General features: G+C 22.2%; 5 protein-coding genes across 8 annotated transcripts; 3 read left to right on the top strand and 2 right to left on the bottom strand.

Annotated features, from left to right (window-relative positions):
- Positions 1-13: 13 nt before the first annotated feature.
- Positions 14-5284, top strand: LOC102656841 (WD repeat-containing protein WRAP73). Of its 3 annotated transcripts, XM_026443277.1 has the most exons (8): positions 37-118; positions 206-216; positions 387-569; positions 632-808; positions 3961-4197; positions 4308-4461; positions 4525-4734; positions 4847-5284. In XM_026443277.1, exons 1-8 carry the CDS (start codon positions 52-54, stop codon positions 5047-5049), a joined length of 1242 nt encoding a protein of 413 aa, XP_026299062.1. In that variant the 5' UTR covers positions 37-51; the 3' UTR covers positions 5050-5284. The 3 variants fall into 3 exon arrangements, with proteins under 3 accessions (XP_026299063.1, XP_006562422.1, XP_026299062.1); XM_006562359.3 differs by having other exon boundaries at positions 15-216; XM_026443278.1 differs by lacking the exon at positions 632-808 and having other exon boundaries at positions 14-216.
- Positions 1105-3698, bottom strand: LOC412937 (probable elongator complex protein 2). Its single transcript, XM_396388.7, has 2 exons — positions 2350-3698; positions 1105-2257 (listed from the first exon to the last, which is right to left on the bottom strand). The coding sequence occupies exons 1-2, from the start codon at positions 3531-3533 to the stop codon at positions 1126-1128; spliced, it is 2316 nt and encodes a 771-aa protein (XP_396388.5). The 5' UTR covers positions 3534-3698; the 3' UTR covers positions 1105-1125.
- A 66-nt stretch (positions 5285-5350) lies between the features above and the next one.
- Positions 5351-10383, top strand: LOC725983 (putative ATP-dependent RNA helicase DHX57). 2 transcript variants are annotated; one of them, XM_026443275.1, is made up of 12 exons: positions 5351-5492; positions 5680-5818; positions 5915-6099; positions 6164-6624; positions 6707-7230; positions 7366-7673; positions 7733-8222; positions 8293-8675; positions 8768-8889; positions 8959-9278; positions 9364-9978; positions 10084-10383. In XM_026443275.1, the coding sequence occupies exons 1-12, from the start codon at positions 5422-5424 to the stop codon at positions 10225-10227; spliced, it is 3762 nt and encodes a 1253-aa protein (XP_026299060.1). In that variant the 5' UTR covers positions 5351-5421; the 3' UTR covers positions 10228-10383. The 2 variants fall into 2 exon arrangements, with proteins under 2 accessions (XP_026299060.1, XP_026299061.1); XM_026443276.1 differs by lacking the exon at positions 5351-5492 and having other exon boundaries at positions 5684-5818; positions 5904-6099.
- Positions 10384-10563: 180 nt separating this feature from the next.
- LOC725948 (H/ACA ribonucleoprotein complex non-core subunit NAF1) lies at positions 10564-13293 on the top strand. Its single transcript, XM_001121734.5, has 6 exons — positions 10564-11342; positions 11428-11689; positions 11759-11885; positions 11963-12231; positions 12313-12455; positions 12517-13293. Exons 1-6 carry the CDS (start codon positions 10934-10936, stop codon positions 13032-13034), a joined length of 1728 nt encoding a protein of 575 aa, XP_001121734.3. The 5' UTR covers positions 10564-10933; the 3' UTR covers positions 13035-13293.
- A 76-nt stretch (positions 13294-13369) lies between these two features.
- Positions 13370-14470, bottom strand: LOC552134 (riboflavin kinase). Its single transcript, XM_003250028.4, has 4 exons — positions 14289-14470; positions 13747-13895; positions 13570-13672; positions 13370-13507 (listed from the first exon to the last, which is right to left on the bottom strand). The coding sequence occupies exons 1-4, from the start codon at positions 14374-14376 to the stop codon at positions 13404-13406; spliced, it is 444 nt and encodes a 147-aa protein (XP_003250076.3). The 5' UTR covers positions 14377-14470; the 3' UTR covers positions 13370-13403.
- Between the last annotated feature and the right edge of the window lie 156 nt (positions 14471-14626).

Genomic DNA, 14626 nt, shown 5'->3' with positions numbered 1-14626 from the left:
CATATATATATATATAATAATACAAACATTTTTTGAATTAACAATAACATAATGTCATTAGAAGTAGAAAATGATATAATACGAATAAATAATCAATTGTGTGATTTTTCTAAAGATGGTACATTTTTTGCAATTGCATATCAATCAAATTTAATTATAAAGAGTAATAAAAAATTTGATACTATTCATTCATTTATATTTCCAGATATAATTGAGGTTAGTATATATGATTAAATAAATAATAAATAATTTTTATTAAATTTTTATAATTATTTCTTAGTTAATTATTTTTTACTTTTATAATTAAGTATGAAATAATAATTCTAAAAAAAAAAAAAATATATAATATTAACATTTGTTTTTGTTTTTCATTCTTTTCATCATAGTATTTAGAGTGGTCTAGAAATAGTGAATATATTCTATGTGCAAACATAAAAAAAGCTATTATTCAAGTATATTCCATTCATTATCCTGAATGGAAATATAAATTAATTGAAGGCAGTGCTGGTTTAGAAAGTGTTAATTGGTCTCCTGATAGTAAATACATATTGACATTATCAGATTTCAATGTAAGTAATAAATTTATTTTATATGATAAATTTTAATATATTAAAATTATTAAAATACTCAGATTCAAATATCAATATGGTCTTTGGAAAATCAAAGTGTAATTCATATACAAAATGTGAAATCTTTTTTCCATAAATTATATTTTAGTCCAAATGGTGATAAATTAGCTGTAGTAGTTTCAATTGAAAGTAAAGATAATATAGAAATTTATAAAACTGATATATGGAAATTAAACAAGGTAAGTGATTCAATTTAAATATATATATAAACTTTAATAAAGACTATGAAAGCATTCCTAGATTGAACTTTTTACTTTTATAATTAAGTATGAAATAATAATTCTAAAAAAAAAAGTTAGAAAAATTTGTTTTTTAATATTTCCAAACATTTAGAATTAAGCAATATAAAAATATTGAATGTTATGTCCAATTTTCTGAATTTTTTATTAAATTTGTAATTTGTGCACATCTTTAAATTTTATTATTAATATTAAAATTTTATATAAAAAAAATATAAAAATAATATAAAAAAAAATAAAAAATTTTACAAATTTGTTTATTTAAAAACATTGATATCATGTATCTTAACAATATGATCAGATCCACAACTTGCTAATTGTAAAGTATTTGAATATTTTTTTTGAGGTCGAAATTTAAGTCTTTTAACAGTTAAATGATGTGCTTGAGAAGAATCATATACTATATACTTTTCCCATTTAAAATTATTAACAATAATTTTTAATTTTTGTATTTCTATACATCCAGTTTCAAATCCTATAGCTAAGATATGAAAATCTTGAATATTTTGTAATGAAAATGCAAGTGCTGTAACTGAATTTTTTACATCCAAACTAGTAATTGGAATAATTTTATCATCTGAAAATTTTACATTCCAAATTCCAATTTTTCCATCTCTAGAACCAGTTGCAAAAAAAGATGAATCGTGCATCCATGAACAGCACCATATTATACGAGTATGAAGATTATCTTTCTTCAAACTAGTTGCAATTAAGATATATATATCATCTTTAAATTCAAACAATGACCATCTTCTATCTCTAGAAACAGATAATAAATATTTGTCATTAGGAGAAAATTCCATTTGTGTCACAGTTAATTGATGAGATATAAGTTTTTGAACTTGAGTCCATGTATTTGTATTCCATAATAATATTGCAGAATGTTCTGGTGATGATGATTTACATGCAGTTGCCAATAATATCCCATCATGTCTGGCAGCTATAGAAAATATTTCATATCCATGACCATAAAGTTTTTGTAATTCTGGCCATAATGTATTTTGTATTAATTCTTCTTCTGTTGGAGGAATATAATCCTCACTTTTAAAGTCATTAACTGTATTATTTTCAATTGTAATATTATTATTAAATGTTGCTTTATTTGTTAATCCAAGAGCAGGTACTGATGCACTATCAGCCATCATATTTTTAAAATCGTCAACATTGACAAGTTTCTTTAAACAATTTTTAAATATTGCTGATGCTACAAATATACGTACAACTTTTTCTTCTGCTCCTGAAGCAAACATGTAAGGAGTTAACATAGCTAAACAAGACATATCATATCCATGAATTTGCGGACGTCCAATTTCATGCCAAAATTCTATTTCACTTTTCCAAAATGCATGAATTCTTGTTGTTTGGTCTCTACTTGCAGTAATGAGAAACCTATAATATTTTTATATAATATATGTTAAAATAATATATACACGCGCACGTGTGCGCGCGCGTATGTATATATAATAATTTTGAATACAAACCTTCCATTTGAATCCCAACAAAGATCAACTACTTCAGCAAAATGTCCACTTGGTACAGATTTTGGAATCCAGTTTTTTATAATATTTGAATATTCCCAAATGTGAAATGATCCTTGATAACCATGTGCTAATATATTTAATCCATTACCACTAAATTTACAACCATAAAAACCCATTGAATTACCACCAACTTCACCTACTCTTACTTTTTCAGACCAAATACCAGTTATTTCATCTGGTTCCCATATAATCATAGATTTATCTAATGAACAGGATAATAATCTTAAAATTCTATTCTTATTATCCAATTGTAATGGATACCAATGTATACCATAAACCCAGCCCTCATGACCATAAAGAACAGATTCTAAAGTAATATGATATTTTGAGCCATTGACAATGAATATTTGTTTTTTTTGATGTAATTCATTATTTGATTCTTCTATATTGCTTGCAGAAATTTTCCAAAGTCGTATCATGGCATCTTGAGATCCACTTGCAAGCAAAATACTATCATTTATGTAATTAAAGTCCATACATCGTACCCAATCTTCATGCCCTACCAAAACTTGAACTTTCACAAAATATAATTTTTCTATAGTATTAAAATTGGTTATATATAATTCAATTGTTGAATTTTCTAATCCAATAGCTAAAAGAGGTAAATCTGTATTTGGCAAAAAAGAAAAACAAGCTTCTATTGGTAATTTTCTATTAAATGTAAGTGTCTGTAGACATTTTACATTATTGTGTGTATCTCTAAACCATATTTTTAAATCTCCTTCAACAGATCCAGTGCATATTAATAATTTAGAAAATGTTTCTTCATTTAAAAAATCTTGATCATAAATATATATACAATTACTAAATGTGACAATATTTTTAACTTCTATGATACAGCTACAATTAAAGAAATTATTTTTTTTACTCCAAACAATGACTGTTCCATCTACTGAACTTGATAATAATTCTGATTCGATTTTCGAGTTTCTTCGTTTAATCCATCGAACAGTATTAACTCGATCTTTGTGTTGATGAAGTGTATTTGTTATTTTTCCAATTTTTGAAATATATGGATCATAAATTGCAACTGCATGACATGCTGCGAAACAAATAAGTCCATTTTTTCCCCAATCAACTGAATGTGGAACTCGATTGCAAGCACATGATATATAACTTGTCATAATTTATTTTTAAATAATATAATATATTTTAAATAATATACACTTTAATAATCAAATGTTAATTTAACCTCAATGCAATCACGCATGCAGTCTACATTATACTAAGATGAGTGTATGATAGAATAAAAAAAATACGCGGGAAATTTAAAATTTGAAAATTTTCTTTGATCATAAATATATATATAACATAATTCATTACTTAAATTAATTTTTTAATTCTTATATTAAAAAAAATATAAAGCAAACTTAAAAGTAAACTTATTTTTTCACAATGAATATTAACTAATTCATTATAAAAATATCTTATATTTTTTACATTAAAAAATTATTAAAATTTAACATTTTAATATAAAAAAGAACTAGTTATATTTTCATGATGAAATTATATAAAAAGTTTATAATAATATTTAATATTGTTAAATTTTAGAAATTAATATGTGGACATTTAAATAGTATTGACGGTATATGTTGGTCTCCTAATAGCGAATTATTATGTATATGGTCATCTTTTAGCGATGAGACAAAATTAATTATTTATTCAACTATATTTGAAAGAGATATTGCTGTATTCTATCCTGCTCAATTTCAAAACTTAAAAGGAATTGAAAATGTAACTTGGATGCCCAGTGGACAGCTATTAGCTGTAACGGGATTTAATGAAATGGTGATTTCATATATTTTAGTATATTAAATTTTTTACTAAATTTTTATTATTATTGCAATGTATATAATCTTTTTTAGCAATATTTTAATAAAGATATATATATTTTTTAGATTGTATTATTAAATCATGTAACATGGAAACCACTTTTACATTTATACCTTGAACCGATCATAAAAGAAAATTATTTGAACAAAGTATATGAAGAACGTATAATTCAATTAAATTTTTCAAATAAAAGTACAAACTATTATAATAAATATATTTGTAAGTAATTTAAAAGAAATTTACATAAATATAACTGATATTAAAAAAAATCGATATTTCTAGTGGAAGAAAAATCAGAGCGACCAATAAATATAAAAATTGGAAGAAAGAATAATATTGAAAGATTATCAATAGCTAAATTTGATATTTTAGAATTTAGTTCATGTGGACAATATTTAGCAATAAAACATCAACTTTATCCTACAACATTGTGGATATGGAATATTATCGATGATTATCTTGATTATTTGCTTCTTGAAAATGCTATTGTAGGTAAGTATTTTAATAATATATTTTCCTATATAATAATAAATTATTATTATTTTATATAAATTATATAAATTAAAAATTAATAAAATATTGAAAATTAAAACTTTTTAATTAGCTGCAAAATGGAATCCTACACGCGCTCATCTTTTAATATTTTGTGAATGTGTACGTATATTTGAATGGACACCACATAATGCAAATTGTATATCAAGTCCACGAAATATTACAATATTAGATGCACGATGGCATCCTCAAGGAAATTTTTTATTATTGTGTGGTTATAATAAAGCAATTATTTATCAAATTGAAAATAAATAATGAATCATTTGAATAATACATACAATAAATAAATTTTTTTTTCATATAATAATATTTGTTTCAAAAAAAATGTATTTATAAAAATTAAAATTATTTTTAAAATGTATTCTAAATAATTTAATTTTCATATCTTACAAATAATAAAATAAAATCTATTTTATAAATAATTAAATAAAATTACACAATGCATTGTTGGTAATAAAACCGTTGGTAATACACAAGCATACAAATTCATCCATAAATACATTTTAATTTGCCACTAATATACATCCATTTCTTAACCTTATTAATTTCTCTCAAGTATTAAAATATAATTAAAAATATTTATAGAATTAATTTCTGTAATAAACGAAATTATTTATAAATTTAAAAATGAATCATACTGATATTGAATTAATGAACGATGTTATATTAGAAGAAAGACATGTAAAAAGAAATAACACGTAAGTAAACAATTTATATACAATAACCTTTTGTATATTATAATAAAATAATGTAATAGATTCAGAATATATTATTAAAAAGTACATTTTTTTTATACATAAAAAGCAATTTGATCATTAAAAATATCAATAAAAAATATTTTTATTTTTAAAATTATTTTTTAAATTGTAAAAATGTATCTTATAGGAACGTCTCAGCAAAAAATAAAAATAAAAATAATAACCCACATATTTCAAGCAAACTTAAAGTAGAATTACAAACTTTAAGAATATCAGAAGAATCTGAACAACAATTATATAATACTTTAAAACATATTTATGGTTCTGTACGTATTTAAATATTTTTATTAATCTATTATTTTGTACATAAATATTTTTTGTAAAATGTATTATTATTAGGAATTAATATAGTTTTTTGATAGAGTTTTAAACTTTCTGATGCATCAGAATTTGAAAATAAAAGATCCAATTTAGGCAAACAATATTGGATGGAAAGGGGAAATTTAATTATCAAAGGAATAGTTGATTATTCTTCTAAAAATAATAAACCTAAAACTGAAGAACAAATTAGTAGACAATTTGCAACATCTAAACTTAAAAGTTATGGGTGAGTTAATTAAATTTTAAATTTAAATAATAAATATTTATAAATAATATTTATATTTTTTTAGCTTTCATCATTCACATTGTATGGAAGCATTAATACATACAGAAGGTGATGTAGGAAAAGCTTTAGAAGTATTATTTTATAAATATTATGAATTGGAAAATATAGTAAAAAATAAGATACCTGATGATATTGAAACAATAGAATTATTAGAAAAAAGAAATGAAGAAAGGGAAGCACTTGAATCTATTTATGGGAACATGTTTACTGAAAAAATAAAAAATCAAATTTGGATTGTACAAGTTAAATTGGATTATTTAGTAAGAAATGATGAAATAGAAGAAGAGATTGAAAGAATTAAACAAAAACAAGAGAAAGAAAAAGAAAAAGAAATTTGCAGATTATTTATTCATAAAAAATGTAGATTTGGAAATAAATGTAGATTTTTACATCAACAACCACAAATAATAAAAATGCCTGAAAGAGAAGATCCATATTTTACTTTAGAAATAAGATTTCCTGAAGGTAAATATAATAAATGTACATGTTACTATATATTATATTATAAACATTTTACTATATTTAATTATTTTAAATATTTCTTTAGATTGTAAATATCCTTATGAACCACCTTATTTTTATTTTTATAAAAATGATGGTATATTTCCAAGTATAAATTGTTTAAGAATAGGAAAAAGATTATATGATGAAGCATTATTAATATCTGCAGATGGAACACCTTCTATTTTTTCAATAATATCTCTTTTAGAAAATGAATATGATATAAAAAAATATTTAGAAGAAAATAAAAAACAATTTATAGATCAAAATGAATTACTATTTCAAAAACAACCAGAAAATGAAGATGAAACAAATATAGCTACACATTATGAATTAGGATCTATTCACAGAAAAAATAGAAATAATATTAGTTGGGAAGAAATATTAAAAGAAGATAATCTAATTGAAAAAAATTTTAAAGAAAAACAGACAAATTCAAGATATAAAAAAATGAAAGAAATTAGAGAAACGCTGCCAGCATGGACAAAAATAGATGAAATTTTAGAACTAATACATAAAAATCAAGTTACTATAATTTCAGGTGAAACAGGATGTGGCAAAAGTACACAAGTAATTAAATTTTTTTATTCAATTAGATAAATTTTTTCATTCAAAATAAAAATAATAAATTTGAATTTATAATAAAGTAAACATAAATTAATAAAGTAACTTAATAAAATAATATTAATTGAAAATATTTCTTAGGTACCACAATTTTTATTAGATGATTGGATTTGTAATAGGTCCAAATCTAAAGAACATGTTAATATAATATGTACACAACCTCGAAGAATAAGTGCAATAGGAGTAGCAGAAAGAGTTGCAACAGAAAGAAATGAATGTATAGGTGATATAGTAGGATATCAAATACGATTAGAAAGTAAAATTTCTAATAGAACTAGATTAACATTTTGTACAACTGGAATTTTATTGCAAAGATTTTCTATGAATCCAGAATTAACAGATGTTACACATATTATTGTAGATGAAGTCCATGAAAGAAGTGCAGAAAGGTAAATTACTTATCATATAAATTTGTTTATTTTAATATAATTATTTTAATTTTTTTTAGTGATTTCTTATTGATGCTCTTAAAAGAGTTATTACATAAAAGATCAAATTTGAAAATAATACTTATGAGTGCAACACTTAAAAGTGAGATATTTTCCTCATATTTTAAAGGAGCTCCTGTTTTATGCATTCCAGGAAAAACATTTCCTGTAGAACGAATTTTTTTAGAAGATATTTTTGAGAAAACAAATTATGTTCTTGAAGAAAATTCGAAATTTACACGAAAAATTAAAGGTGATTGGATGCAATTACAGATTGATTTAGAAACTGCACAGATTGAAGGGCTTTCTGCTCCTATACCTAAGGAATCTATTGAAGATGAAAATTTATCACTAATGCAACTTGTCAGTAGATATCAGGCTTACAATAAGCAAACACATAAAAATTTATATGTTATGGATTATGATAAAATTAATTTTGAACTTATTGAGACAATATTAGAATGGATTACTTTTGGTGAACATAATTATCCTAAAACAGGCTCCATTTTAGTAAGTAAATTTAGTAAAATAATAATAGTCATTCTTTTTTCAAAATAAATAATTAATATTGCATTTACAGATATTTTTACCTGGATTTGCTGAAATTATTGCACTAAAAGATCGATTGAATGACAATAAATTTCTCTCACCAAAGACTGGAAAATTTATCATTATACCATTACATTCATCTTTATCGAATGAAGAACAAAACTTAGTTTTTAAGAAAAGTAAAAATGTCAGAAAAATTGTATTAAGCACAAATATAGCTGAAACTTCCATCACTATTGATGATTGTGTTTTTGTAATTGATAGTGGCAAAATGAAAGAAACTAGATTTAATTCAAATCAAAACATGGAAAGTTTAGAAACGTGTTGGGTATCACGTGCAAATGCATTACAAAGAAAAGGTCGTGCTGGACGTGTAATGTCTGGAATATGCTTTCATTTATATACTTCATACAAGTATATATAATTATTTTTTTAATTATTTAATTAATCATTTTTATATTAAAAAAATATTTATTAATATTTATTTAATTTTTTATATTTTTCAGATTTAAATATCATTTCACAGCACAACCAGTACCTGAAATATTACGAATTCCTTTAGAACCATTATTATTACGTATACAACTTTTACATATAGGAAAAAAGATTGATTTACATAAAATTTTGAGTAATAATAATTTATTTAATTTTATATTTTTTAATTAATTTTGGCATTTATATTATAATGTTTATTTAGGTAAAATGCTAGAACCACCAACAGAAGAAAATATTAATAGTGCAATTAAACGTTTACAAGATGTTGGAGCATTTAATTCCGAATGTACATTAACACCATTAGGCCATCATCTTGCAACACTGCCTGTAAATGTACGAATTGGAAAATTAATATTATTTGGAACAATTTTTTGTTGTCTTGATTCTGCACTCACCATTGCAGCTTGTTTATCTCATAAAAATCCATTTACTATTCCTTTTGAAAAAAGACACGAAATTGATGCAAAAAAAGAATTTTTTACTGCTAATTCTGATCAATTAACCATTCTTAAAGCATATAAGGTAAACATGTAAACATAAATATTATAATATAATATAATATATAATTTTATAATTATTATTATAATTTATATATTTCTCTTGGCAGAAATGGTTAGAAGCATATACACGCAACAGTAATGCAGGTCAAGCTTTTGCAAATGAAAACTATCTATCAATGCGTACACTATGTACTTTGGCAGATATAAAATATCAGTTATTAGAATTATTGGTTTCAATTGGATTTGTTCCTATTAATTTGCCCAAACGACAGCCAAATGTTGATAAGATTGTAGAAATTACTGGATTTGAACTTAATATCAATAATGATAATTATAAACTTCTTCAAGGTTTACTTTGTGCAGCTCTATATCCTAATGTGGTAAAAGTTTTTACACCAGAAAAATCTTTTCAAATTCAATCTGCTGGAGCAGTTCCAATACAACCAAAACCTGAGGAATTAAGGTTTCAAACTAAAAATGATGGTTTTGTCAGTATCCATCCATCTTCTGTCAACTTTCATGTTGGCTATTTTCCTAGTCCATATTTAGTATTTCAAGAAAAAGTTAAAACAAGTAAAATATTTATTAAAGAAGTATCAATGGTACCAATTTTACCATTAATTTTATTTTCTGATTATGAATTAAAAATAGAATTACATAATGGAATATTTATTGTATCATTAGAAGATGATTGGATTTTATTTAGTGTTGAATCTCATAGGGTAAAAATATTATTTATAAAGCTTTATAAAAATTAAATTAAATTATATTATAGTTTTATAAAACTTAGACACAAAATATTAATTATAAATATTGATTTTACTTAGGTGGCACAACTTTTACAAAGAATAAGAATAGAATTAGTCGAATTATTGGAACAAAAAATGAAGGAGCCTCTTTTAAATCTTTTGAATCATCAAAATGGAAAAAAAATTATTCAAACAATTGTAAATGTAGTCACCAGAGAATAAAATATAATATATTATACATTTTTTAAATATTAATTATAAATTATTATTAAAAAAATACATTGTGATTCATAAATTATCCTATAAAAAGTAAGTTTAATATAAATAATTGTTATTAATATCATAATTTTTTTGAAAATTAAATTTTTTATAAAATCATATTTATTTTTTTTTTATCTTCAATTTTTTTATATAGAATATTAATATATTCTATATAATGAAATATCCTTAGAAATTGATCCCAAAATAAATACAAAATATAATAATTAAAAAATATCGATTGAAATTAATTTATTAAATTAAAAAGCAATTTAAATTTGCATTAAATGAAGATAAAGCAAGATGTTCCTATTCCCACCATTCGTCTGTTTCGTTTTCATTTAACAAAAATTTAAATTATAATTTAATAGACAAATCTAATTAATATTTTTATTTGTTTTGACTTTTAAAATCGATCTTTCAAATATATATTACGAATTTACGAAAATATTAATATTCTATATATAAGTGTAAGGTGTGATTATATGATCGTGGATAGTAACATGCGATTGATAATGAATGTGTTTGTATAAAATTTATGAAATTCTATAAAAAAAAAAGAATAGAAAAAGAATTTTTTGTATTTTTATTAATTACATTTAAAGTGTAATTTCTTTTTAAAAGTTATTATAATTAATCATAACCAGAGAATTTTATAACAAAAATTACAATGGATTCGGATGAGGTTATAATAGAAAAAGTGATAGAAAATAGGAATTTACACGATGAATTGAAGAAACATATATTAAATACTGAAAAAAATAATTATGTTTCAAATAATGAAAACTCTTTATTAAAATATAAAGAAAATATTCAAATCAATATTAATGAGACAAGTAAATTTGCAGATAATTCTAAGCCAAATGTAATTAATAATATTGAAATTGAACAAAATTATAGTGAAATAAATAATTTAATTAGTGAAGAAAATAATTCAATTACTTCACATATTAATAGAAATGAAGTATTAATCAATGATCCTAATAAAAAACAGGATCATATAACATTTAAAAAATTAAAACATGAAGATAATGATATTCATATCATATGTGAAAAGAATACAGTATCATTAACTCAAAGTAAGAAAAATAGAAAATATTCATTATTTTAATTGAAATTATTTAATCAAATAATTATTAAATTTTGTATTTTTTTTTTTATTAGAAAATGATAAAGTATCTTCTCTTGTTAGTATTGCTTTAGAATATGGGAATTCTGATTCAGAAACAGAATATAATTCTGAAGAAATAAAATGTGAAAATAATGAAAGTAAATCTTTAAAAGAAATACAAGTACAAACTTATAGACAAAATAAAGAAGCTTCATCGGATGAAGAAAGTGAAAGTCAAGATGATTCTAGTAGCAGTGATTCTTCTGTAATAATTCAATCAAATGAATCAGATGATAGTGATGATTGTTTGAGCAAGTAAGTTTATATACATATATTACAAATTTTATACATATCAAATTTTAAAATAATTTTTTATATTTTTAGGAAAAGCATGAAAAATAATATAAAAAGACAAAAAAATAATGAAATAAAAAATGAATTAGATGATTTACCTCCTATTGAAGACTTAAAAATTAGTGTACCTGAAGTATTATGTGATCCATTAGGAGAAGTATTTATGAATTTTAAATTAAATTTACAAATATTATTAAATTTACAATAATATAATGGATTGAATTAAAATTCAAGGTTGCTTGGATGGTAGAACAGTTGGTAGTTGTAAAACCAAAACCTGGTAAACCAACATTAAACTTAGATACAGTTTTATTTGTTGAAAAAGGACAAAGAGCATTAGGTAAAATATTTGATGTCTTTGGAAAAGTGAATGAACCACATTATTGTGTACGTTTTAATAGCTCTAAACATATAAAAGAATGTGACATTAAAGAAGGAATGACTGTTTATTATTGTCCAAATACAGAATATACTTCCTTGGTATTTCTTCATGAATTATTGAAGTAAGTCTAAATATATAAATAATCTATATAAAATTAATTTATAACAAGTTTCATATATTAAATAATTTATAATTATCATAGAATTAAAGGTATTGATGCAAATGCAGATGATCCCCCAGAATTTTCAGATGATGAGGAAGAACGAGCTTATTATGAACAATTAAAAGCAAAACAAGTAAATGCTAATCAATCGGATATTCCATCTAAACGAAAACGTATTTCAAGTAAGTTTCTTGTTTAGTATCAATATTTAACATTTATAATAATATTTATATTTTTCCTTAGAACCTAATACTGGTTGGCAATCAAATCATCCATGGAATAGAAATGTACAAAGGCAAAAAAAAGAATTTTATACACGAACAAATAGACAATTTTTTTTTGAAAATCAGTCTCAAACTTTATGGCCACAAGCTTATCAAAATAATAGTGAATCATATGGATATGGAACATATTCAATGCAACCTATGCAATATATAAATCGTAATGTTGGCAATGCTAATCAAAATTTATATAGTTCACGTAATTATTATAATGAAGATAATAGTACAACATATTTAAATCCTAGAATTCCTTTTACTACATGTCCAAGAATTTCTCCAGGATACTTAACATTACAAAATCATCCAAATTCTTTTACAAATGTAAGATTCCAATCAACAAATATACCCTGGTTATCACAAATTCCACAAGTTCCTACTCGTATGAAAGTGCCATGGGTATCTTTACCACCACCACCACCACCACCTCCTCTTCCTCCTCCTTCTTCTCCACCAAGTACATCATCCACAAATACTATTTAAATATCAATAATAATTATTATTTATAATTATTATTTATATTCTATTTCTTAATTTTTATGTGCATAAATATTTTAATATACAGTAAAAAATAATTGAATGTATTAAAAATTATATATAATAATATGTGTATTTGTACATATATATGTATGAACTTGTTTCTTAAAAGAATTCAAATTATATTAAAATAATTATTAGGATAATATATTAATTATATTAGTTATATTATATTTACATTATTTTTTATAATAAATTTTTATTAACAATATATTATTCCTTATGAATTATTTTCGAATATAATGAGAAAACTATACGCAAAAAATGTATGTAATACCATATTAATTAGTATTATTTATAGTATTCATAATTTTATTATTCTTTAAAAAATTGATTATATTTATAAGCGATCATATCAGGCTTTTGTAATTGTTCTTCAGCAAATGCAATATCAGTTTTTATTGCTTTAATTAATTCCTCTAAAATGATAAAAAAATAATTTAATAAAAAAAATTAATTTTATATTATAATTATTATTTACCTTCAGAAGTAAAATTTTTTTCTGGTCGTATATATCCCACAAAAATGGCTTTAATTTGTTTTCCATAAAAGTCATTTTCAAATGTATGTATTAGATGTAGTTCCTATAATAATAAATTACTGAAAAATAATTAAAAATTTTTATGTTAATAAATATTGAATATTTTATAATTTATACCACAGTCTTTTTTTTATTTTTATAAAATGGATTCCAACCAATACTGGCAACCATTTTATAAATTTGTCCATCTATAGAAGCCCATCCATAATAAATTCCAGTATTAAAATCATTAGGTAAATTTTCTACTACGTTATCTTCAAGATTTGCTATAAAAAAATAATTTCATAATTACTTATATACATTAAAAAATTATATTATTTAAAAATTATATCTTTTATATATAATTATCAATCTTATTTTACATATATTTTAATTGTAATATAATTTTTTGTAAATTTATATTTTATTAATTTTATGAATTAATTTTAATTGGCAATATATTTTTATAAAAATTAATTATATTGTTTAATGATTAATACTAAAACTTTTTTAATATATTTCATATATTCGCGCCAATAAGCATGTAAAGAATAAAATTATACATTTTAGTTACATGTAAATACAATTCTAGATTACCTTTGAAACAATTTTAAATTTATAATTTCTTAATTTCAAAATTTCAGAATTCATTAAATAAAAATTAAGACGTTTAATCTTACCCGTAGGTATTCCCAAAGCTTTAGAACCTCTGCCAAAGCCTCTAACTACCGATCCCGATAAAAAATACGATAGGTTTTTAGTACACATAATGTATCTTAATATTGCGTCAAATCTGTAAGTATGAACATTAATTAACGTTCCATGATATGTAATCTTGAAAGAAGATAAAGAGTTTGTTATATGACGTGGCATATACACATATATATATTGTATAATTCATTTAAATTTATAAAAATTATATAGATTATTCATAACATAAATTAGTTACTATTAAAACAAATATAATATATGTGTGATTATGTATATAATATTGTTTTTTATAAAACTATAAATATAT

The sequence above is a fragment of the Apis mellifera genome, linkage group LG10, assembly GCF_003254395.2.
Source record: "Apis mellifera strain DH4 linkage group LG10, Amel_HAv3.1, whole genome shotgun sequence".
Taxonomy (NCBI): domain Eukaryota; kingdom Metazoa; phylum Arthropoda; class Insecta; order Hymenoptera; family Apidae; genus Apis; species Apis mellifera.
This window is presented reverse-complemented; position numbering and strand designations above follow the sequence as displayed.

Bases quoted from the DNA above. Each gene is read 5' to 3' on its own strand.
- LOC102656841 (XM_006562359.3), top strand. From the start codon at position 52: ATGTCATTAGAAGTAGAAAATGATATAATACGAATAAATAATCAATTG. The intron at 4,462-4,524 runs GTAAGTAATTTA...CGATATTTCTAG, and splicing joins CTATTATAATAAATATATTT to TGGAAGAAAAATCAGAGCGA. The intron at 4,735-4,846 runs GTAAGTATTTTA...CTTTTTAATTAG, and splicing joins TCTTGAAAATGCTATTGTAG to CTGCAAAATGGAATCCTACA.
- LOC552134 (XM_003250028.4), bottom strand. From the start codon at position 14,376: ATGTGTACTAAAAACCTATCGTATTTTTTATCGGGATCGGTAGTTAGA. The intron at 13,673-13,746 runs GTATAAATTATA...TTATTATTATAG, and splicing joins AAAATAAAAAAAAGACTGTG to GAACTACATCTAATACATAC. The intron at 13,508-13,569 runs GTAAATAATAAT...TTATCATTTTAG, and splicing joins AAAAAATTTTACTTCTGAAG to AGGAATTAATTAAAGCAATA.
- LOC412937 (XM_396388.7), bottom strand. From the start codon at position 3,533: ATGACAAGTTATATATCATGTGCTTGCAATCGAGTTCCACATTCAGTT. The intron at 2,258-2,349 runs GTTTGTATTCAA...AAAATATTATAG, and splicing joins TGTTGGGATTCAAATGGAAG to GTTTCTCATTACTGCAAGTA.
- LOC725948 (XM_001121734.5), top strand. From the start codon at position 10,934: ATGGATTCGGATGAGGTTATAATAGAAAAAGTGATAGAAAATAGGAAT. The intron at 11,343-11,427 runs GTAAGAAAAATA...TTTTTTTATTAG, and splicing joins TACAGTATCATTAACTCAAA to AAAATGATAAAGTATCTTCT. The intron at 11,690-11,758 runs GTAAGTTTATAT...TTATATTTTTAG, and splicing joins AGTGATGATTGTTTGAGCAA to GAAAAGCATGAAAAATAATA.
- LOC725983 (XM_026443275.1), top strand. From the start codon at position 5,422: ATGAATCATACTGATATTGAATTAATGAACGATGTTATATTAGAAGAA. The intron at 7,231-7,365 runs GTAATTAAATTT...AATATTTCTTAG, and splicing joins GATGTGGCAAAAGTACACAA to GTACCACAATTTTTATTAGA. The intron at 8,890-8,958 runs GTAATAATAATT...ATGTTTATTTAG, and splicing joins TGATTTACATAAAATTTTGA to GTAAAATGCTAGAACCACCA.